Genomic DNA, 24340 nt, shown 5'->3' on the forward strand with positions numbered 1-24340 from the left:
AACATGCGGACCAAATGATCCACTGTGGCGACACCAAACAGGGAACTGCGGCTGATAAGAAAAGGAAGCTGCATCACAAACTTTTTAGACTTATAACACTGATAGCTGTTTATTTAGTGAGACGGTTTGTCATGAGTCAGTGGCATAAAGGTTTTTAGTTGAAAGGAAAATGGAGAAATCACGCGCTGTCTACGTGGGTTGAAGGGCATGGCATGTAGCATATAGGGCATAGCACAATTTGCAATGCAGCCTTAGTCTCAATTTCTTTTTGTGGCTGTACTGAAAAACGACAATGCTATGTGATTAGCACTCAATAGGAAGGCGAACATCTGTCATTTTCCTCTAGCAAACAAATAGCCAGCAGGCGGGATTTACCGCCTTTGTGCACCAAGCACGCATCCAGTCAGTATTTGGCTCTACTCAGTTCCAAAGTAATCACTGTACAAAATCCATTATAGCAACCCATAGTTCATTGCTAAAATGCAAATTATCGATAATTAAAGTGTCAGGACATGATTTTGGGTTAAGAATTGAAAAATAAAAGACGGAAAATAAACTTTTAAACACTGCACCGGAATTCGCCCTGTGCTTTGGCAGGAGTTTTTCGGGCGATTACGTTGGTGATTGCGAGCGGTGCCGTTAGATAGAAGATTAAAATCTAATATCTGTGAAAATCCTGACAATGAAATGATTAGGGTTGAGCAAGGTCTCATCACTGTTAAAGACCAACAGACAGTTTATTCATGATTTTTTAAGTCGGGAATGCCTCTGAGCTCATATTCTATATTTCCAGTTTATGTAGAAAGAAAATCCATGCAAAAGAACCAATGAGTTCATTACATTCATCATGCTGGGGCACTTCCCAAACCACATACTAGCAAAGTACTGCTAAAACTCCTGCTAATATTTAGACATACTATTTAGTGTCAAGTATGTGGTTTAGGATGCAGCCACGGATATAGTACCCTGTACTGACTTATGACTGGAGGCTACTGTATTGCAGGAGGAGAGATCCAGCAGCAACTTTTTTCATGAAATACACTTGCAGTACCATATTTCAGCTACAGAATGCTTCAAATACCTTACCACTTTGCCAAATAACCTTTCGGCAGTCTATATTTGTCCACAACCGGTTCAATCAGCCGTGACATGGCAGCACAGTAGGTAGTGTTTCAACTCGCAGTTCCCAGGTTCTATCCTGAATTTAGCTTACTGCCTTTGTTAAGTTTCACATGTTCTTTCTTTGCCTGTATGGGTTCCCTCGTGGTTCTGCCCCCTTTTATCCCACCTCCTAAAAACATGCTGGTAGATGGAGTGTTGACTGTAATTTCCCCCTAGGTGTAAATGTGTTTGTGTGCTCGTACCATCCACCATGACCCAGACCAGGATAAAGCAGTTACTAAAGATGAATGAATGAATGTTTCCATCTCCCAGCACTTGCCAGCTGGCAAAGATGGTATGTCAGCTTGACTAGCTTGGCCTGAATTTTGGCAGCCGGTTGCTTGTCAGACGAGGCTGGATTTTTTATCAGGGTACAGAGCCCTGCCGGTGACATTCCTACCTCATAAAAAATAATGTTTAATAATAGTTATGAGATTCTAATGCATGGCCACAACATTAGTTAGTAATGCATAGGAACAAAATCCTTAAGACATGAAGATGAGTTAATTAAGTCATAGATATGGCTTAGTAATGCCAGGGAACAAGATTAAGTGTGGCTGCATATTATTAATGTGTGATTATTGTGTTGTTGTGCCCCCAGACAGCAGTGTGGTCATATATGGGGTTTTATGATAACCACCATATGACCACACATTACTAGCTGATTGCTCTCATTCATGTTAGCAAGGTTTACATAGGCTAACATTTTAGTTTAGTGCTATATGCAGATTATTGCAATCTTTTTTTCTTTTTTTCTTTTCATGAGCAGCGATTAAAATACACTAGCTGGCCAAATGTATGTGGACACCTATATGTGCTTTTTGAACCTACACCGACAACAAACTGTAATGCACTGTGTATTCTGACACCTTTCTACCACTGACTTCTTCAGCAATTTGAGCAACAGTAGCTTGTCTATTGGATCGGATCACACGGGCCAGCCTTCGCTCCCCACGTGGATCAATGAGCCGTGGCTGCCCATAACCCTGTCGCCGGTTCACCACTATTCCTTCCTTAGACCACTTTTGATAGATACTGACCACTGCAGACCAGGAACACCCCACAAGAGCTGCAGCTTTGGAGATGCTCTTATCCAGTCGTCTAGCCATCACAATTTGGCCAACTCAATCAACCACAAACTTTACATACAGTGTATATTCAATATTATCTCCAAAATTCATACCAGACAGATCGACAGTGGAATCAGGGGTGACTCCTGTAGCCATGTCATGTGGATTGACAATTAAAAGCCCCTGGTTTATATAGAGTAAGTACAACATGTCTACGTTTCCCATACAGCATAATGAATAAGAAATTCCTTCATCCAGTATAATGAAGATTTATTCCTGTTCACTTTTGCTTTTAATATAATGATTGGTGTGAGTAATAGTTTCCAAATGTTCAGAAATGGCCCTGCACCATACTCTATAGTCTAGAGGCGCTATGGCCTCTTTGGCTTTCCATATCCCTCTTGCCCATGTGCGCTCGTTAGTAGGAGGGGTGTCTCGGTGATGCTGAGTTGAACAGCGCCTTTCCGTTACTCCACCTGCAGTCGGGGCGCAAGACGAGCCAGGACACGATACTCTTTCCATCTCTTTCACATCCCTTAACAGAGGAATTACCGGCGATTTGAGAGGAACTGCTTGAGTCGGTGCCGAAAATGAAAGTCGGCTTCATTCTTCTTCCTCTGGCGTGCGCTTTAGTCCTGAAAAGCTCACTGGTAAGACTGACTGCAATCAGACATTAGTGAAGTTCAGGTGCGCTCCAGCAGGTCATCCCACACTTACTTAGTTTTATTTCTGTTTATTTATTGGTTTGCTAAAACAAGACTGTTTGATGGTCCATCCAGTGTGGCTTCTTTGTAAATAGGTAAACTAGTTTGTGTCAGATTTGTGCTTGTTTACGCATTGGTAAAAGCAAACATAAAACATTATTTATGTGGGTGCGTGTTAGCGTGTGCGCGTATCGTGTGTGTGTGTGTGTGTGTGTGGAGCTGCAGCATAGGGATGCGATACTCCTGCACTTTTCCCCCCTTCATATCCTCAGTGCAGAGGATGCGGCGATGCGCGCGCTGCCTGCATGCTGTGTAAGCCCTTAGTGCAGTGCAAAAAAAAATTTATATATAAAAAGAACCAAAATTGTTGCATTTAGACTGCTGATTAGCCTGCGTGCATCCCTTTAGTGCTTCCTAATAGTAGGATTTTAGGATTGTGTTGATAGGGCTTTGATTTAAATGACATTTGACAAAATGCAAGCCCAGCACGAGACTCCTCGTTCAGCAATGTTTAAGTAATGCTCAATGAATTTAAATCATGCTCATATTAAGGTATGGGCGGATAAAGCCATTTGCAGCACCAGAAGTATGTTCAGATGCCTGGTGGGTGGCAGTCATGGGCACCCGCTCTTTTCTTTCCTTTATAGTGCTCTTGTAAAGAGGAACGTGACCGGGACTGAGAGGTTTGTAGGTTTGATTGATCAGTTCCATGATGATCTGTGTCGAGAAGACATAGTGACAGTTCCCACACAAGTGTACGAATACACACCCACACACCCTGTACTGAAACAGAGGGGTGTCGATTCCTCAGATACAAAGGTAACTGTACTTTTTCCTTGTCACTCTTTCGGATGTATCTGTGATTGTTCAACAGTAATGTGTATACGGTGTGTAATCGGTCCAATGAAGCTTTATTGTCTTGTTAAAGGTACACTTCATAGTGACAAGGTAGAGTAGCTTAATTTCTGAGAGTTTACTGGATCGAAATCCAAGATTTACTTTACTCGACTCCTCGCTTGTCCGTGTCGATTGCCCTACACAAAGGAACATCTGTTAATGTTCCTGAAGAGGGATTTGCACCACCAGCAGGGTACGCGATCGTGGCTCCGTGCCACGAGTGCATTCCTTTTTGAACACACTAGACTCGCTCTGCTTACGCATGCATTGTTGCTCGGGGTTTTACAGAGACTGCAGCAAGGCTGCCTCTTTAAGGATCCCTGTAGGTTGTCACAGTTTTATAGCAGACACGGATAATAACGCTGACAGGGCTATATCTTGGTGGAAGATTTGTAGGCGAGTGATTTAAAGGGTCAGTGATTGGATTCCGTTCTTGGACCTTTAACCATTTCATGTGCCAATCAATCGCTTTGCTATTCAACAGAAATGCCAGTGAGATTTGAACAAAAAGCCGTGACTTTTAACAGTTCTTTTCACAAGAATAATTATGTGCAATTTTCTGTTATGAAAACTGTGTCAGAAAATGCCAGCACTATTCAAATGATGATCAGTGTTTTGGTACATGACAGTCTGATAGACTATAGATAGGAATCTTCATAGACATCTTCAGCCCACTCTTAAACACATTAAATCTATTTATTATATAGTAAAAATTTTATATTGCTATTCATATATGTAGTAAGAATGATGCTTGCCATTGGCGGGATGTTGTACAGATTTTTTGTGTTATTTCCAACAAAATAACGAATACCACAAAACTCAGTTACACTGGCATTTAATTGGAGAAAAAATGTAACTCAAACATAAAGAATAACCCCCAGGTTTTGGTCTTGGCTCAAAGAAAAGAGCCACAACTTCTTCCTCCTCACTCACCATCCAATGTCATATTATTGTGAAATCCCACGTAGATGTTGGACTGCAATGCAGCCATACAAATTACAGCAGCTACGAGCGGATGAGCGCGGTGGCTGTGAGGTCGTCCTAGCATGAAGCTGAATCAATTTAAGCAGAGTGATGTGAGAGAGCCGCGCTAAAACGCTGCTGCATCTGTGTCTTTAGGGCGCGATGAAGCGAGGGTGATTTTTTTTCAGTGGCGTGACTACTGTGGGTATTTACCAAATAATATGAAGTAATTTCATTCCAAAAGAAATCTTGGCCACTTCTGATGAACATATGTTAATTTGGAATATATGCAAGCTGTCGAGAGTGGGTTTTTCCTTTTACTCTTCTCCTCCCCCAGGGGAGTGCTGGAGGTCCGACTGAGGATCCATGCAGACCCGGATTCTCCCAGAACTTCTACACCGTCTTTATCCCAAGGGAGCAGCTGCAGGGCCAGAGCATTGTCAAAGGTAAGAGCCGGCAGTGTGTTTAATGAGTGTGTGGGCGTTCTTTGGTTTTGCCCACAGAGCTTTCTGCAACAGGTCTGTTTTCTTCACGCATGGATGCTTTTTCTCTCTCTGCCTTTTTTCCCTCCTTACTCTGCCTCTCTCTCTCTCTCTCTCTCTCTCTCTCTCTCTCCCTCTCTTTCTCTCTCACACACACACACAACTCTCTCTCTCAGTCTTGCACTGGCATCCACTTAAAGCTATTGTGAAATCATTCACTCTGAGCACACTGCATAATGTGCATATGTTGTTCATAAACAGAGCCATTTTTCTGGCAGGGCTGACAGAACTCTCAGCTGATGATTCCACATATTGCATATAAAACGCACACATTCATTTCGAAGCAGACACAAAAATCGTTTGGTCTGATCTGCAGGATTCTCGTGCTATCATTGAGGACACCAGTCTGCGCTTATATAAAGCAACCAATAAAGTCTTGCTTTTGTACTGTTTACAATTAACACAAGTATAATTCTTCTTTTATTACATTATCAGGACCAAATGAGGCTCCATAAAAAATATAATCCACATTAAATGAGCAGTTGAGCAGCATGGCTGTCTATAGTCGGGAAAATTAAATCTTCTGTTCATCTCCTGCTGTGTATATTTGCTGGTGAATTCCCCCTCCTTCTCTCCTCTCTCCCTCCTCCTCTGTGTTATGAGGGTAATACAGTCTACGCTCTATTCTCCTGCTTTCTTTTCACTAAGACTAAATAGAGAATTAATGAACATAAATATTAAACACACAGCAAAAGCTTTAGTGTTTGTCAGCTTTACTGAATGTCTGCTCTGTGGGCCTCATTTATCAAGCTGGATACAAATTCATTTCATCGTAAATCGTTCACTGGGGCATTAACACAACAAATGTGTTATTTATGAAATTCCAGCTTGTTCATATCCCACAAAGGCTGGTGAATTTGTCTGAATTTCCATATAAGAAGATCATGTAATTAACTAATGTAGAGCGTAAACCATGATTGCACGAAATAGGTTGTTTACTTCATTTTCACGGAGTAATTTTCTGAAACGTGGTTGTTTTTTCAACTTTAAGCAAAATAAAGCAATCCAAAACAGTCCCCAAGTTAAGTCAAAGGAAACTAGCTATTAAAATAGGACAAGTGAAATGGTGTCCTATAAAAGGAGGAAGAGAAAATACTGCAAAGGCTGAGCTTCAGCACATGCCGTGTTTAGGAGGCAGTCTTTCACCATTTAGTCATCGCTCTTGACTCTTTCAGCTCCCTTTTTAGTTTGGTTCTGAAATCTGTGGGGAATTTTGGTTTGGTTTTGTCCTACAGAAACCTTTGCACACAAAAGGATTGATAAATAAAGCACAATGGGTTTTACATTTAAAGTTGATGCTGTAGCTGTTTAAGATTGTAACTGCTGGTCAGTCCGGATTTTATGAGCATATTGAATGACACCACAGAAAATGGAGTGTCTGTGGAAAAACGCTCTGTGTGCAGTGTTGCTTCTAGTGGACAGTGGGTTTAATCTAACCCCAGGTACCTTATTCATAGCCACTGATGTTTAATGGAGCTGTTTTGAACATTGTGGGACATGGAGATTATTTTAGACCCATTGACTACATGCGCATCACATGTGATTACATCAGTTTCATTCTCATTAATATATCAGTTTTTTTCCTCATGCGGATAAAGTGCATAATGAACTTAGCAAACAAACAGGTTTTTAGCCACTCTTGGCATTGATCCACCAGGTCTCTGAATCCTTTCAAAATATAACCCAGAATCTTCCATTCTTCAGCTGAGTTGATATGTGATGTGATGCAAAAGCCATAGACAGCATTTTCATCCTCATCATATCATTCAGTGAGCGCTTGTAAAGGCGGGGTCATCCAGGAAGAGACCACGCCCATCAGAATATAAATGTTTCGTGATAAGGCGATCAGTCAGAAGGACTTTGTATTGATTTGCAGTGCCGCCTCTCTTTAAGGTGACAAGCGGAGCAGAACCATGAAAGCAAAATGCCTCCTGTTGGTGTCCCTGTAATTTGCCACCCAAGTATCAGTCCCTCCAGGATTCAGCACTTTTGCATTGAGACAAATGAACTCCAAAACAAGCAAACTCAATGATCCAGAGGAGCTGGTGATTTTTCTGCAGATGCATGTGACATCATCACGAACCTCTCTTTGAATGAAACATAATCAAGCATTTTTTGGCCGCAAAAAAAAACAAAACATAACGGTACATGCTGAATTAATCCAGTCCAAGCTAATTTGTTATTAATTGGTATCAGGTTCATTTATCCAGATCACAATCTTATCCATTATTTGAGAAATAACAGAACTGAGCTCTGGTCAAATCAAGCTGAATCATCTTCCAGTGACGATGTTGTATGAGCTAAATGTTTAAATATTTTCCCTTTCAAGGGCAAATCCTTGCTTCTCCATGTACATGGCTGGCGCCGCCATTGATTCTGGTTCAATAGGTTTGATGGAATATATTCCAGACAGTAAATGGGAGGCAGAATGTTTTATGTGCTGTAGCCTTTCTGAATACCAAATAATCAATTATTTTGTTTACTATGGATTTGGCTATTTGGACACAGCCTTAATAAACGCTTTGAGCGAGCGGCCATGATCTCAAATATTCCTCTTATTCAAAATGATCAGAGCTCTGGTGTCGAATATCACCACGCTGTCCTTTCAGAAAGATGCTCATATGTCCTGTAAAGTCGTTTAAGTGCCGCGGCGCTGGAGACCTGGGTTTTTGGGTTTTTTTGCTTAAGGTGCAGGAGCTCGTGATATTTTTGGGCGAACAGTGCTAATAGGGGAAGGGGGTCATCACCGAGCATGTGATGGTAATAATGCTGCATAACCCAGAAGCGTCACAGGGGAGAGTAATGGGCCAGGTGGTGTGTGAGCAAAGAAACAGGCTAGAAACCTGTCCGCTTCCCTTATTCTTCCCATGCTTTCTTTTCTTCTTTCTTTTATGATTTATATAGGGATTATAGGAGATGAGCGTACAGACTTATGCTTACCTGGGTTTGAATTATTTATGCATGTTTGATATGCAACGCAAGATGACATTGACGGTACTTTAAAAGTGATTCGGATTACTTTTTGCGTACGTGCAGCCGAGCTAATTAGCCACCATATGTGTGAAAGACAGGAATTGGACGCGAGACCGAGCTGAGCCATGTGGACAGAATTGGAAATGACTCATCACGCTTCCTGTCAAGCTGTTGACCTTCATTTGTGTAATATATTCGTGGCTTTTGTATCCGGGTCCGGATGTCAAAGTGCTGATGTTGCTAGGGATTCACCCGATTCACACGTACAGTGTGTCGTGCATGGGGTAAAGGTTTAGAAAAAATTTTTTAATCATAAAATCATGTGAAAACTTTCAACAAATTTTTAAGAGTCAGTTTCAAAACAGCTAACTCTGTGGGATTTTCTCGCGTGGTCAATCACATAGTCGGATGTCTACATGCCATACTGAAAATACATAGCTCCCGGGAACTGTATAAAGTAGAAAATGACAAACTTTCATCATGTGAAGTGTTTTTCCAGGTCGCCACACATATGAACTTCAAGCTGACGCAGCACAAACATCCCCGAGCTATTTTGCTATAGCCCATTAAAATTCTCTATAATATTGTCTTTTTATTCTTGTCTCTGCTTTTCAATAAGACCGCAGTCTACCCTTTTATTTTCCCAATCTCCCCGCCGGTGCGTATTGTCCCACTGTTTATGTTGTTGTCAGAAAATGTAAACAAAGCAGAAAATCTCGATAATTTAACCACCATAAATGAATGAACTCTGATGGAAATGAGCGTTATTAAGTCAGTGAAGCAAGCAAGCATTACTTAATCATCAGGTGGCACTGCTTGCTAGAAGCATTAGGTCGGTTTTGTTTCTTTAATCCACTCGGAAACATCCAAAGACCTGATAACACACCGGCAATCATCCTGATGGCAGGGCTACACGTAATGTATTGGATCTTTAACCAGATACATGCTGAGCATTGATGTGCGCGTATCTTCCGATTGCCGAGCCCCACTGAGGAGCGATAAGCTTTAAAAAAAAGAAGCAAAAGCGATACTCCCGTGACTGCACACTGGTGCCTAAAGCTTCTCCTTGTACGGAGAGCTGGATCACACCCCTCAGAGTTTGAAAGAGAGAGAGAGAGAGAGACGGACGAAGAGAAACACCGATAGTCACTTTAGGACAAATTGATTTTGAGCGGCACTTCCTCTTCCCGGAGAGGAGCTCTTAAAGGCTACTGTCAGAACACATTCAGGAGAACATCCCTGATGTATTTCACGCCTTAACCTCTTGATAATGTCTACAGTGGCACTCGGGAATGAAGTTCGATATCCGTAGTCGTTAATTCAAGGTGAAGACCGTTGATATGGCACATGTAGGTTTCCTTGTTGGATTTTTAAATAGAGATGCAACAACACCGACAACGTTCTAAACATAAAAGGAGTTCGTCCCAAGCAGCACAGCAGCATCCGACAGTGGCAAGGTGGGAAAAAAAATGTCTAGAGACAACAGTAGGCGAGTGAGCACTTACCCAAAATGTTGTTCTTGACACACAGCCACTATCAGTTATGTACAGAAGTGCAAGAAAGCCCACACTCTTCTCCACTCCAACCCTACTCGATCCAAGGTAGCTAGCAAAATCCAATTAGTTAAAGTTAATTTTAAAACAGCTAAAAAGAATGAACCTAGTGGCCTTAGCGGATGATTAGCTTTTCCTAGCAACTATTTAGTGCATTACTCTAAGCATTTAAACCAGGGTAAAATAACCAGAATTAAATGAAATTTTCTATGATGTCCCTGAGTTGAGTGTGTAAGCTTCTGCGGTATAATGATTTAATAACTGCCCTGCCGATGTTTACTAAGATTATATTATACCACTGATTGGACAAGTTTGCCATTAAACTCTTGAATTGCCTTTTTTAAAATGGCACAAATGCATGAGATTTTACTCTCAGTTTAATTATTTTCTTGTTAGTTCTGTGTTTACTATTAAAGCCAACGCTTAAATGCGTTTTCAAACATTTACCCCGGACAATAATTGCTTGGAAAAAAAAATGGCAGGCCTCATATGCCAAAGAAAATTGGTCCTGCACTAATCTCAATTTTGTCTGGATTCAAACTCTTGTCAAACGAGGCAACCATTCAGTCCCACTGAAGTGCCATGCAGAATTGGTAATAGTAAGATAGTAAAGAGTAAGAAAAAACAAAAAATAAATCCACCGTCCAGCTGAGTTTTTGTCATTTTCACCCTGCTCTGTATATCAGTAAATGTTTTAACACTCTGCAGCATCACTCCATGGCTTGTTGCAATACATTGCACAGGCTTCTAGGATGATAGCAATTTGACTCGTGGCCAAAAAACCTATTCACTAGTTCTATTAGTACTTCTGTTTGGTCAGTACTCCATTTCAGTCAGTACTCCTCTTTAATCAGTAGTCCTGTTTGATCAGTACTCCTATTCAATCAGTACACTTTTTCAGTCTGTACTCCTATTCGGACAGTACTCCTGTTTTTCCAGTTGTCTTACTTCAGTAATCCTATTCGGTCAGTACTCCTGTTTGTCCAGTTGTCTTACTTCAGTAATCCTATTCAATCAGCACTCCTATTTAGTCAGTACTTCTATTTGGTACTGTATCAGTAGTCCTGTTTGATCAGTACTCCTATTCAATCAGTACACTTTTTCAGTCTGTACTCCTATTCAGACAGTACTCCTGTTTTTCCAGTTGTCTTACTTCAGTAATCCTATTCAGTCAGCACTCCTATTTAGTCAGTACTTCTATTTGGTACTGTATCAGTAGTCCTATTTGATCAGTACTCCTGTTTGTCCAGTTGTCTTACTTCAGTAATCCTATTCAGTCAGCACTCCTATTTAGTCAGTACTTCTATTTGGTACTGTATCAGTAGTCCTATTTGATCAGTACTCCTATTTGGTCAGAACTCTTACTTCAGTACTCCTATTCGATCAGCACTCCTATTCAGTCAGTAGTCCTCTTTGATCAGTACCTCTGTTCAATCAGTACACTTTTTCAGTCTGTACTCCTATTCAATAAAAACTCCTATTCAGTCAGTACTCCTATTTGTCCAGTATTCTTGCTTCAGTAATCCCATCCAATCAGCACTCCTATTCGGTCAGTACTTCTATTCGGTACTATATCAGTGGTCCTATTTGGTCAGTACTCTTACTTCAGTACTCCTATTCAGTCAGTACTCCTCTTTAATCAGTACTTTTACTAATCAGTACTCCAATTTGATCAGTACTTCTGTTCGATCAGTACTCTTATTCAATCACTAGTCTTATTTAGTCAGTACTCTTATTCAGTCAGTACTCCTATTTGGTTAGTACTCCTATTTGGTTAGTACTCCTATTTGGTCTGTACTTTTACTTCAGTGCTCCTATTCAATCAGTACTACTATTCAGTCAGTACGTCTGTTCAGTCTATACTCCAATTTGGTCAGTACTCTTTCTTCAGTATTCCTCTTTAATCAGTAGTTTTATTTGATCAGTACTCGTATTCAGTCGTTAGTCTTATTTAATCAGTACTCTTATTCAGTCAGTTCTCGTATTTGGTTAGTACTCTTATTTGGTCAGTACTCCTACTCGATCAATACTCTTAATCAGTCTGTTCTCCTATTTGATCAATACTCTTAATTGGTCAGTACTCTTACTTCAGTAATCCTATTCAATCATTACTTCTGTTCGGTCAGTACTCGTCTTCATTCAGTCGTCCTTATTCTATCCGTACTCTTATTCAGTCACTAGTCTTATTCGGTCAGTACTCTTATTCAGTCAGTTCTCCTATTTGGTCAGTACTCCTTTTCAATCGGTACTCTTGTTCGGTCAGTACTTCTATATGGTCAGAACTCCTGTTTGGTCAGTACTTCTATATGTTCAGTACTCCTGTTTGGTCAGTACTCTTATTCAGTCAATGCTCTTATTCAGCAGTGCATCTCTAGGTAGAGAATGCTACAGCAGAGGATTGTTGGTTAGACTTCCCTGACTGTGTTAGATGACTTATTCTCTGTGATCTTCCTCACTCAGAGTTGCTGCTTCGTTTAAAGTAAAACCATTTTGGCTCCACCAAAGACCATCACATTCTTTCTAACTATAAGAGCCGAAACAAGATCCCACTTGTGAGACAAAGCAGTCTCTGGGAATCAGAACTTTAGACATTAATAAACCGGGAGACCCATTTACAGACATATGGGCTTATAGTTATATAGGGTTCCTTTTTTTTATTTATTTGGAACAAAGGCTGCTCAGAAGCGCTGGCTAGACTGTATAGACGTCCTTAAATTTGAAATCCTTATTTGCTGTGCCCTTCTTCAGCCCGACTTGCCGCTTAAAAGTAAAGTCACACGGGCTCTACCAGAGAGCAACACTTTCTTCCCCCTCCACAGCACTAGAAACAAGATCCCACTTGTGAGGAGAAACAAGCGATGAGAAGGACCTTCTGTCCCCTCGCCTTTTCTTCTTCTCTCCTTTTTGTGTTTCCATCCCATCCTACTGCACCCAGTGCCAGAAAACAGCCTCATTATCCAGCACATCGCTGTGTATAGCCTCGCCTCGCGTGGACTGGGCCCCTTGTCGGGCATTGCTCATTAGAACGACACTCCTGGCAGCTCTATTTTCCCAGCATGCACCAACACAACAGGGTTAAGAGGTTTTTTCACCTCAAGTGACTTTAGGAGGAAAAGGCGGCATTTGTGTCTTTGTGTTGCCAAGCAAATTGTTGTTTTAAGGCTCTCTCTCTCTCTCTTTTTGGCGGGCATGACCGCTAAAAGATATGTGAACGCTAACAAGCTGGTTAGCAAAGAACAGAAATAATGCACACTGGCTAGAGAGGCTTCAGTGAACGATCTTGATTGGCGATATATCCTCATGTGTGGTTACATGTGTGATTAAAAATTTATCCCGCTTGCTGCGAAAAGTGTGAAGCTCACGATTGCTGATATCCGAGCTCTGCCGGTTCTTTTTGCGGTTCTTCCTAGATACATTGAAGGTCAGAATACAGCAAGAAGCAGCTCGCAAACTGCATTTTCAATATTGGCAATGCTATTTATTGACTAGCTTGACCTTGCGCATGAACAACACAATACAGCTTTGGTCATCATGCCATAATGGGTGACTGGATTTATTATTATTTTTTGGACCATAGAAAAGGCGGAGCTTTACCAAAGATGAAATAATTTAAAAGACAGAGAAATGTGACCTATTATTCAATCTTGTGAGCCAATAGAAACCAAGTGGGCAGGACTGCAGCCGCTTTGGTAAGGAAAAAAAAAGAAAAAGGATGAGCTGCTTATTATTAAATAGCAGTCACACATGATGTTTGCCTCCATTTATTTTATTTTATTTTTTTATTTTATTTTATTTTTTACTTTTTAATTAATTAATTAATAAAAAATAAATAAATACATTTAATTAATTTATTTAATTAATTAATTTTTTTTTTTTTACAGTTGCTTGGTGCATGGTCGGATAAATTTCTGTTTTTTGCCTGCTGGGATTTCTTGGTAGCAGTGTTGGCACCTGCACACAAAGAAGAAAGATGGAGAAAATACATTGGCTAGATATTTGTATCAGTCCACCATTTAGCTCCTTGGTAGTAGAACTACTAGTTTTATCGCATTTTATGAGTTTTCTGATGCTTTAGGTGTAGACTAGCACATACTATCCAGATGCGTTATAACTGCTGTGTAACTCTTGACAAACATTACTTTTTAAGTGACCGCGTAACTCTCCCAAACCAACTTGGCGATTCCTCTGATCATTTTAAGATGGCTGTATATCCTGGAGATTACCTGGAAATAAAACTGCCACACCATAAGAAAGCTAATAAAAAATGGGATTAATCAATCTTTTTGTTTTGTTTTGATGGTATTGTGGCCGTAAAAAAAAAAAAATCAATATTCATGATAAGAGTTTGAGGGAGAGCACTTGCACTTTCCCTTGCCCTTTTTCCATCTTGACCTTGACTAAAGAAGTGTGTACGGTTCAAACCAATCGACCCGCAGGCTGAATTCATGACTCAGGTTTGGAGATATCTGAGTAAGCATGCCCTGTATTAAAAGTGAACATTTCCCGAGTAGAAGCGTCGGTTCTGTTTGTTCTTCTTGCCAGTGACAGGCTGTTCCGTTACTTATCAGGAAGAATAAATTCGAAAAAGAACCTCCTGGGAAAATTAGCACTATGTCATAGGGATTAATTTCTGTGGTGCAGAGATGCGCTGATCACCGGCATACATTATCGATGCTGTGTATCTGTAGCCGAGATGCATTACATACACCATGAACATTGCCGGTCCACCTACCAGCTTTTTTTTTTTTTTTAGGAGGTAGGAGGACACCAGAGAACATGGAGGATCCCACAAGAACACAGATATCATGGGAAACTTCACACAGACAGAAACCCGAGCTCAGGCTCAAACTTGTGCTGTGGCCACCGAGTTGCTTTAAAAGTAAAAGTCAGTTTTGCTTAAAATCTATTTTTACTCGCATGCCGCTGTTGTGTTCATGAGTCTAACCTGACAGTCTGCACTCGTCTCAAGCCCCGAGGCCCAGTTTTAATTACATTTTCCTCCAAAATATTCGTTCTACTTAAGCAGCAGATCCATCTTTAACAGCCATCAGCAGTGATGCAGTGGGTCTCTGTGTTGTGGAAGTGGTTGGAAGAGAGGATGAAAAAGAGTTGATGTGTCGTAGTTATAACATATAACCTTGGTTTTTCCATCTCTCTCTCTCTCTCTCTCTCTCTCTCTCTCTCTCTCTGTCTCTCTCTTTTTCTCTGTGTGTGTTGTGTCTCTATATAGCAGAGCAGTTTAAAATTCTCAAATCTGATCAGCCTGCATAAATTGTGTGTGTGTGTGTGTGTGTGTGATCTCTGCCATGGGTTGGCACCCTGTTCAGGACAGGTTTATTTCATTATGGAAGGAGTCTCCAGTATTAGCACTTACAGTCTGTTTCCTGGCACACGGGATAATCTTTAGGACCATTTCCAGAGCATTCAAAGTAACTATAAATGGATAAAAAGTACAGTGGGTCATTCATTAATAAATGATTCATTGAAATAATTGAAAATGGCTGTTTTTTACATGAGAATTTAAACAGTTGTCCGGTTATTAGCCAATAATCATTTTTGGCATTTTTGGAGTAACTTATAACATCTTATAACATCATTTTTCCTAGACCCCTTGTTTCCTCAGCTTCTCATTTATTTCCAGTTTTAAGTTTGAAACGTTGAGGTTGTTTGTCAGAGGACACACAGACACACAACTTCTTCTAATTTCTTATACAGGTCAGAAGGCCAGGATTAGCTCCAAAGTTTGTGCGGCGCTTTGCGCTGATTGATGCTAGCGAAAGGAAGATTGGGCAGCGATTGATTATCCTAAATGGAGAAGTTAAAGGATTACAAAGTCAGCCAGTAATCCATCTGCCGGTCACATGCCTCATTAGAGAGGAGGAGAGAGGGAGAGAGAGATATTTACATAGAGGAATGTATTAGTTTTAATATCTTGTTTTCATTAACCTGCAGCAATTTGAACGTTTCGGCCTGGATCTGCATACAGTGGTGTTTGTCTCCTGATCTCGCTTCACCGCTATCACTCACATCTCATTTTCTGTCTGCTGTGAAGAGTTATTGATTCGCTACAGACCAGACCGGTGGCCACATTCTCAAAATAGACGTTTATTTGTTCTCTGGCGGGGAGAAATGTCAAATCCTCGGGAACACTCTGGATCGTTCATATATTGTTTACATCTGATTCATGACCCACATCTTTAATTTAGTTATTTCTATTGGCTCTATTGGCTGGCCCCGTGTATTATTATAGAAATCCTATGTTCCGGAGGCTTCCTTCCAGCCTGACTTATATATGGCTGATTCAATAAAAAGCGAGCAGTGCACCACATTCTGTTACTCTCTATATTTGGCTCGTTGCATGTGCTTCTATCTTTGCCACGGCACCATCTATGAGTGTTTTAGCTAAATGACAGTTCTAGAAATATTATCTCATCTTCCTTTTAGTCGCTCTTACTGAAAATGTGTCAGAGTCTCAGCAGTCGTGAGTACGGAATGGAATTTCTGCAGTGCAATATGAAATAAATAACGGTTTTAGGTAGCAGTAGCGGTATTTCTTCCTTTGCTCAAGGATATCCAAGATACACATCGTGAGACAAATATTATCTGGTGTTTTTTGGTCAAAGTGAGTCATCACCAAGGGATAGTTTATATTTTTTTAATGTTATTTTTTTTTTAGTGAGGCAGTTAGAGAACATTGCTAAGAGACCTGGCTGAAGGTTTACTGCATTACAAGGTGGATTTGAATGACATCCTTGTTAGATCCGTAAGAAATAATCAGGGGCTTGAGAATACTAAAGTATAAGAGCTGTAAAGTAATTCAATAGACTGTTTAAATCTGTTCTTTACCCCGGGTCTGTGCACCAGTGGAGGGTTTTGGAGGAGTTCAGATGTTCCCTTGAACCCATAAACCTGGTTCTAGGTCTAGTCTTAAATATAAACTTAGTTTTTTTTTATGAAGTTCTATCTGCAACACAGGACACAGAATAAACTCCAGCAAATATATGGTGGTCAATATAAATGCTATTTTTGTCCCCAGTTATTTGCCAGTTCCCACCCACCTGCCAGCTGTCCTTTAAGACAGGGGAACTGAAGGCTAGCAAGTGCTTCCTCTGAGTCAGGCCTTCTTCCACATATATGAGCTCAGAGATGCCCACGATCGGTTAGTGTCATTCTGACTGACTGAGAATGACATTTCCACCCAGAGAGCAGGGCGGGTTTTACACAGATGACTGAAAATTGTGCCTCAGGTACTGTGCTGTGGTACCTGGCACAAAGGTATTAGCAGCAGATCCTTTAAGTCCTGTAAGTTGCGAGCTGGAGCCTCCATGGATCAGACTTGTTGGTCCAGCACATCTCACAGATACTCGTTTGGATTGAGATTTAAGGAATTTGGAGGTCAAGTCAACACCAATGAGCATTCACCACTCGCCGGTTCACCACTGTTCCTTCCTTGGACCACTTTTGATAGATACTGACCACTGCAGACCGGGAACACCCCACAAGAGCTGCAGTTTTGGAGATGCTCTGATCTAGTGGTCAAGCCATCACAATTTGGCCCTTGTCAAACTCGCTCAAATCCTTACACTTGTCCATTTTTCAACTTTGAGGACAAAATGTTCACTTGCTGCCTAATATATCCCACCCACTAACAGTTGCCATGATGATGAGATAATCAGTATTATTTATTCACCTGTCAGTGGTCATAATGTTATGGCTGATCGGTGTATGGTGTGAACAGGCTCAAAATATTCACGTTTAGAATATTAAATAAACAGTTATTTAATTCAGAAAAGTAATATAACACCTGTATCGATTATTATTATTATTATTATTATTATTGTTATTATTATTTTATTTTATTTATTTCTTAATCTTTTCCCTGTAAGCTTACATACTCTTCAGTTTTATAATGATCTGTTACTCATTACATTTCTAAATCTCATTAAATTACTGATTAATGGTAATAAACTCATCCCACAGCTTATTTTGAGCCTGTTCACACCAGATAATCATAAAGCATTTTATTTTTTTTTTAAATCTCAGAATTAGACAGGGTTTTCTTGCTGTATTGTCAAATCCTCAAATCCTTAAAGTTCCAAAATGTTTACACCGTTACTCTTTACACTGAGTTTGTATGTTTGTATTTCTGGTAAAGAAATGCGTTTGTTAGGAAGAAAAGGGACTTTCTTACTCACTTTAGACACTAGCAGTTCCTTCGTTGAGGCGAGATGGCTCTTGCATGCCAATGTTTCGTTACTGCTTCTAAACCTTTCATCCCCGTGGTCTTTTGTGAATTCGTGAGTTTTCTTTTGGACCTCAGTAGAAGGCTGTACAGCCAAACAGTCTGCTGGGGTTTGAAACTTGAATAACATAAGGAGCAGCCTAAACAAAATTAAGGGGATACAATGTGGAAATTGGTGGTCTTGTAAACGCCTGTCTAAGAAGCCTAGATGAATTTATTTGTATAGACATTATCACCATCACCATACTGAACCGTTCACCAGGTAAAGCCGTACACAATTCCCGCTCGTTATTCATGACGTTTATTTCAAAATCATAAATGCAGTCAAGAAAGAAAAGTGTGTTGAGGTGAGCAGCAGGATTTGAATATAAATGAAGTGAAATGGTGTGTGTGGGAAGATGATAAACGTTTGAATGGCCTGCATTGCACAAGCGATTGCGTGTCCACAGACGGAAACATGAAGCCAAATAGCTTTGAAGGCTCTTGTATTCGTCCTTATCCAGCCGTACCATCAAATCCCGGAAAGTTCCCTTGATGCCTGTGTGCATCGCGTATGTCTAGCTGTGGTGTGTGTCTCATCTTTACATGCTGTGAGCATCTGTATTTATTTATTTATTTATTTACGATTGAGACCAAACCAGCTTGCAGCCATATGCATCAACCAGGACAAAATGATTGTGTTGAAGCAAAAAGATTAGCGCCATGCGGTGCCAAGCGCGGGCACCCGGAGACTTTCTGCTTAAATGCTAGGTTTTATCAAAACTTCTTCTCATAGAAAACCAGCACACACACACATCTTTGTGAAGCATTCTCCATACAAGTCCTTTTGGTATTGAAACAAATGCATATTAGAACGAAACCTTAAAACAAAATGTTTAATACACAAAAATTTCTTTTAGGTTTTAATGGCTAATGTTTTTATTTTATTTTATTTTATTTTATTTTATTTATTTATTTATTTATTTATTTATTTATTTATTTATTTATTTATTTATTTATTATTATTTTTTTCACCTTCTGACCAATCAGATTCAAGAATCTATAAGCATGTGTTCATAATCTTAAATCTTTTTAACAGAATCAACAAACATTTTCCACGAATCTCTTGTGTAATTGTTGAAAATGGGTTGAACCAGTTTAAACACCGAGGCTTCTCCGCCGGCGAGGTTTTATTTTTTATTTTTTATAGTATTTTCAATCGTCACGCTCGTAATTCTGTGCAAGCGATTTCAACTATCGAAATTCACATTAGAGGCCTGTTTGTTCAGCAGTTTGTTCCTTCCTGCGATCAATGCGCATTTAACGACGCTGTAAAGATTGTACGGCGGAACAGCTGTCAAATAAGCATTCCATCATTACATTACCGCGCGCGGAAATCCCACAAATCAAGCAAGTGATTAGCGTTTATATTTGAAACCTGAGGTTTTGGGTTTTTTAATGTAAAACACGAAGCTTTCTGGAAGATGGCATGTTGAAGCACCTGCTTTAGTTTCCTTTCAGTATTTCACTGTCACGGTGAGAAATAGACTACCTGTCTGCTGCAGCCCAGCCACACACACACACACACACACACACTACGGCTAAGCCTCAGTCTGTGAAGGTGTTTAAGTTCGAGCAGAAAGCCTCACCCAGCTGTGCCTGTAGTCTCTTTCTCTCGCTCTGCCCGGCACTGCAGGAAAATACCTGGAGTTTTCTCCTGCTGTGAGCCCAAGAGACATATTACTACAGCTTTACTCCTTTGCTTTGATGCTCCACACACACACCCCACACACACTTCTACATTAATAATAATAAACATACGCACTTGCAGGTGCATGCAGACACACGGATATTAGTCTTTACTTAATATGAAGCAAACCTATTTCCTAGAGGCTCGGAAAGGGGCCGGCTAGAGAACTCCTAAAGAATTGTACCGAAGTATCAGAAGTGCTTTAAGCATTAAAATATTAAAGCTTTTTTTTTTTTTTTTTAAAATAGAAGCGCATTATGCCACAACATATTTGTTCAGAAGGTGATTAATTTTGTATAACCGCAGCTCCAAGGAAAGCAGCTCCAGCTACAACCTTTTATACATTAAAATTTCAAAGTTAATACACACAGTGTTTATATGCTCTCACAAATTAACATTTATATTAGTTTATATCGAATAGAACACTTTTCAGCTACACACACATTCACACAAACAGATGATACAGAAAGTAGGTTTGAATAGATACACGTAAAGATGTAAACAGATGTAGTGTAGTAACCAACTTGTGCAGAATTCCTCCAGAGAAAGGGAGCGAAAACGTCTTTAAGTTTTCTTTTGCGAGGATTTGTTTAACATTTCCTGGAAGGAGTCTTCAAAATCAGTGCTTCGTAACTGAACAACCTTCAGCTGGAGTTTTCCAAAAATCTTCAGGACAGATGACGTATTGTGACGGGTTGCATTTTCTATTGTTTATTATTTATCAAAATTAATTGCAAACTGCTGTTGAATGATTTTTAACAATAAATCATGAGGATAGTAATCAACTTTGGAGTGGAGCAGTAACCTTATGGTTGATTATTTATATTTTATTTATTATATGTCTGCTATTTTGTTAGAGGCAATATAGTTATAGCGATAAAATGATCAATAATAGAGAAGCGCAAAGCTTAAAGATGCTTTTTACCTGTGGGAACGAACGCTACTTTCTACTGATGCCTAGATCTTTACAGAAAGTGAAGGAATTAAGTACAAACAAATATATTTTTTAAATAAATGTACTGTTAGTTTCTGAGTTTGAACTAAAGTTTGTCTAATAAAATGGCCACATATATTCCTGATATAGATGTAAACAGGTAGACTTGGCTAAGTTTCAGCAGTCAAGCTAAAATACATCATCCGGAATGTCTTAACAAAATGATCTGTTTTCTGAGTGGAAATAAAAACATGAATCATTGTCCCACCCAACATGACAACTTTCATTCCTCACTTCATCCCCTTGTTGTTTTCTCTGACAAGGTAAAAATGAAGCTCTCCTGTCGTTCCCACGTGCGAGGAGGAGTCCGTCGTTTTCTCTCGCGGCTTTGCGTTAAGTATCAGAACAATTTTCTGTCACAAAGCCTCGAACCTGGAAAATCTGAATGAAGCTGCTTTTGTCATCTTTGATTAATCAGCTATTGACACGAAATGACAAACTGTATTTCGGGAATTACGGCACAGAGTTATCCGGGGGACATTTATGAGAGGAAAAGTAGCCATGCAGTGAAGTTAAAGTGAATAGAAACTTTTATACAATATTGTGTGAGTATACACCGCTAGCAGAAAGAGACAGTGGAAGTACAGCTTTGTGATGCTGTAGTCATATTTATATGATTATGCTGTTTAATTCTCTATTCTGATGGGTTAGGAGGCGCTGATTAATTTTCTGTAACAGCAGCTCAATGCAAATCTAAGGGTGAAGACATGTAATACAAAATAGTTATATATATTTCTGCAAAGCTGCTTAGTGGCAGTGTAAATTGTTATAAGTGGTATCCAGTTAAAATGGGCTTGAAGTGTTGGTCTCCAGTGTTTTTTGTCAGCACTTTGTGACAGTCAGAGGCATGGCTTTAAGTTTTCAGGAAGAAAGAGAGAAAAAACAGCTGTGCTAGAACAGATGTTTGTTGCTGCTGTAACGTAAGTGATAACTGGTTTCACAGATGCAGCCATGACCGTCACTTTTCAAATGAAGAAGCAATTGTAGTGATTGTGGTTATCACTTATGTGGTGCTGTAGAAAGTGATCCACTGTAGGGTGGAAAAAAGTTCACACCACACCATTGCTGATTTTTGGGGATGTTGTAGCTTAGTGCTTAAGGTGTTGGGCTACTGATTGGAAGGTTGTGAGTTCGAATCCCAGGTCCAGAAAGCGGCCACCATTGGGACCCTGAGCAAGGCCCTTAACACTGAATTGCTGTAAGGAAGCCCCAGAGGCAGCACATGTGGGATCCATGTGCAGACTTAATAGCAAAATCCAATAGCAAACATATCCAAATCGTTATGCAAATAATCACAGTGGCAAAAGACTGGGAAAGCAATTAAACAGGCAAACAAATCTGTAAAAAGCACAAAACGTGAAAACTAGGTCAATACAACAAGGTCATACACAGGCAAAGAATAAACGGCAAGGGTCAAGGCTTGGTATGAACACAACCGAACAATACTTTGCGCCGATGATGGCATGCACACCTCTAAAATGTCCATAAAACCTGAAGTAACTTTGATCCGGAAGTGGGTCAAAACTTTCACTGAGCAATTGCTCAGTTATGTAAAATAAGGTAAAATGTAAGTCGCTCTGGTTAAAGGCCATAATGCTGTAAATGTCAGTATGTACTGAGAAATATGCAGTACCCATGTATATACACTAAGTTTAAAACCACCTGCATAATATTGGGCCACCAAAACACCTCTGATCTCCATGGACAGCACGGACTCCACAGGACCTCATAAGGTGTGCTGGTAGACGTCAGCAGCAGAGACTCTAACACCTATCATATATATATATATATATATATATATATATATATATATATATATATATATATATATAAATGAGCCATCATCAGATGTATTAATTTAACTAATGGTTTCATAACTCTCTGCTTTATGAGCAGCAAATGAGTTTTCTCAAGCAGCGTTAAGCAATAGCGCGTTCGTTAATGGGACATTTCCACTAGCACAGACGATCCTTGGGTTTCAGAGCAGCGGAAGAAAAACATCATCCGAGCCTGAATCCTAATGCACGAGAAAGCTGCTGGAGGAAGATCCACTGCTGGGACCCATGTGGTTTAGAGAAATTTTTAGCTGTCAGAAACAAAGTTAGCGATTTCTGTGCTGACACCAGTGTTGATGCCCTTTAACCTTAGTGGCGGGCGGAGGCTGTGATTTGGTGGCCTGCGTGCCAGAATCGTCCCTTTGATGCCTTGTCACGGTGACAGTGATGCTGCCCGGGGTCTCTGCCTCGCTGACAGCTGATGGAGCAGTCTGTATGAATAATAAACAGTGTTCGCTCTCATTTTCTCTCTTGAGCACATGAATGCGCACACACACACACACACACACACACATACAGAGGATGCTGTGAAATGCTACTAAACAGACCGGAATTGGTATAAGTGTGTTTTATGAGAGGTGTCACAAAGGAGCAGTCCCTGAAACAGAGAGTTTCACACAAACCCACACACACTCCTGCATGGCCCACATTTTACACATCATTTATAATGTGCACATGTAATTCGTTCTCATATTCATTCATTAATAACAAAGCACAATGCATTATTAATTGTTACTACATTTCTTTGTTTTTTTTCCCCCCTTCTTCTTATATAGGTAATCTGCTACTAAGGAACTATACTGTGCTTCGAAATAAACATAATGGCCCAGAAAAAGAATTTTTTTCTTTCAAAAACTGTTCATAAAAATATATTGATTCATTTTTGTTTGTTTGTTTCTTGTTCCATTTTAGCATGAACTGAGCTTCAACTAGAAGTAGGAGTGGAGTCAGCTGTTCTGCACAGTTAAAATCTGCACTCTGTTTTCATAAAAGATGAAACGGTCTCGATCTAATCAGATTAATAAAGGCCAACATCTTTATCACTTGAATTAGGCGCGCGTAAGCGCATGTTTATGTTTCGCAGTTAATATTAGCACTTTCTGTGCGACAAATATACAGGTTTAATGGGAGGCACGGCAATATTCAATAAAGCGCTCATTTAGAGCTTCACACATTTCATTAGGCTCTGAGAGCGATCAGTTAATAATAATACCCATGGCCATTAAATTCGTTTGATAAAAATGCGATCAGATCGTAATTAAACCAGAACCGAACGGAGGATTAATAATTTGGGCATGGTGGGTGTTGAGAGAATTTAGATATGATGAAGATTATTATTCAGGTGTATGCTACATACACCTGAAACATGTTCCAGAGCTCCATCAATAAGCTCAAGACGAGGAAGCGAGGGATTCTAGCTAGCACTTTTTCCCAGCATCACACACACCGAGTGCTGAAAAGAAAAGGAAAAGTTCAGAAAGGAAAGTTTTTTTGTTTCTTTTTCTTTTTTCCCCAAGCCGAGTTCCCAACGTGACCAGGTGAAAGATGAAAGGAGAGAAATCAATAAAAATGCTCCAGCTCTCTGTGTACTCCTTCCACCTAAACACAGCACCGAAAGAAACCAAAAACCAGGATCACACGTACTGCAATCCTCTTCCCCTTTTCAGATCACACGAA

The 24340-nt window shown here is 40.0% G+C and overlaps 1 protein-coding gene across 3 annotated transcripts in view; it reads left to right on the forward strand.

The window, feature by feature from the left end:
• The window catches only part of cdh4 (cadherin 4, type 1, R-cadherin (retinal)), a 400906-nt gene that overhangs the window by 199862 nt on the left and 176704 nt on the right, over positions 1-24340 (forward strand). The window contains exons 1-2 of one of the 3 annotated variants that reach the window (XM_058374172.1): positions 2819-2881; positions 5133-5241. In XM_058374172.1, the coding sequence (XP_058230155.1) occupies positions 2822-2881; positions 5133-5241 (169 nt within the window). In that variant the 5' untranslated portion in view covers positions 2819-2821. Of the gene's footprint in view, positions 1-2818; positions 2882-3508; positions 3755-5132; positions 5242-24340 lie in introns of those variants that run through there. The other 2 variants (XM_058374171.1, XM_058374170.1) reach the window with 2 other exon arrangements.

Source organism: Hemibagrus wyckioides, linkage group LG21, assembly GCF_019097595.1.
Source record: "Hemibagrus wyckioides isolate EC202008001 linkage group LG21, SWU_Hwy_1.0, whole genome shotgun sequence".
Classification (NCBI taxonomy): Eukaryota; Metazoa; Chordata; class Actinopteri; order Siluriformes; family Bagridae; genus Hemibagrus; species Hemibagrus wyckioides.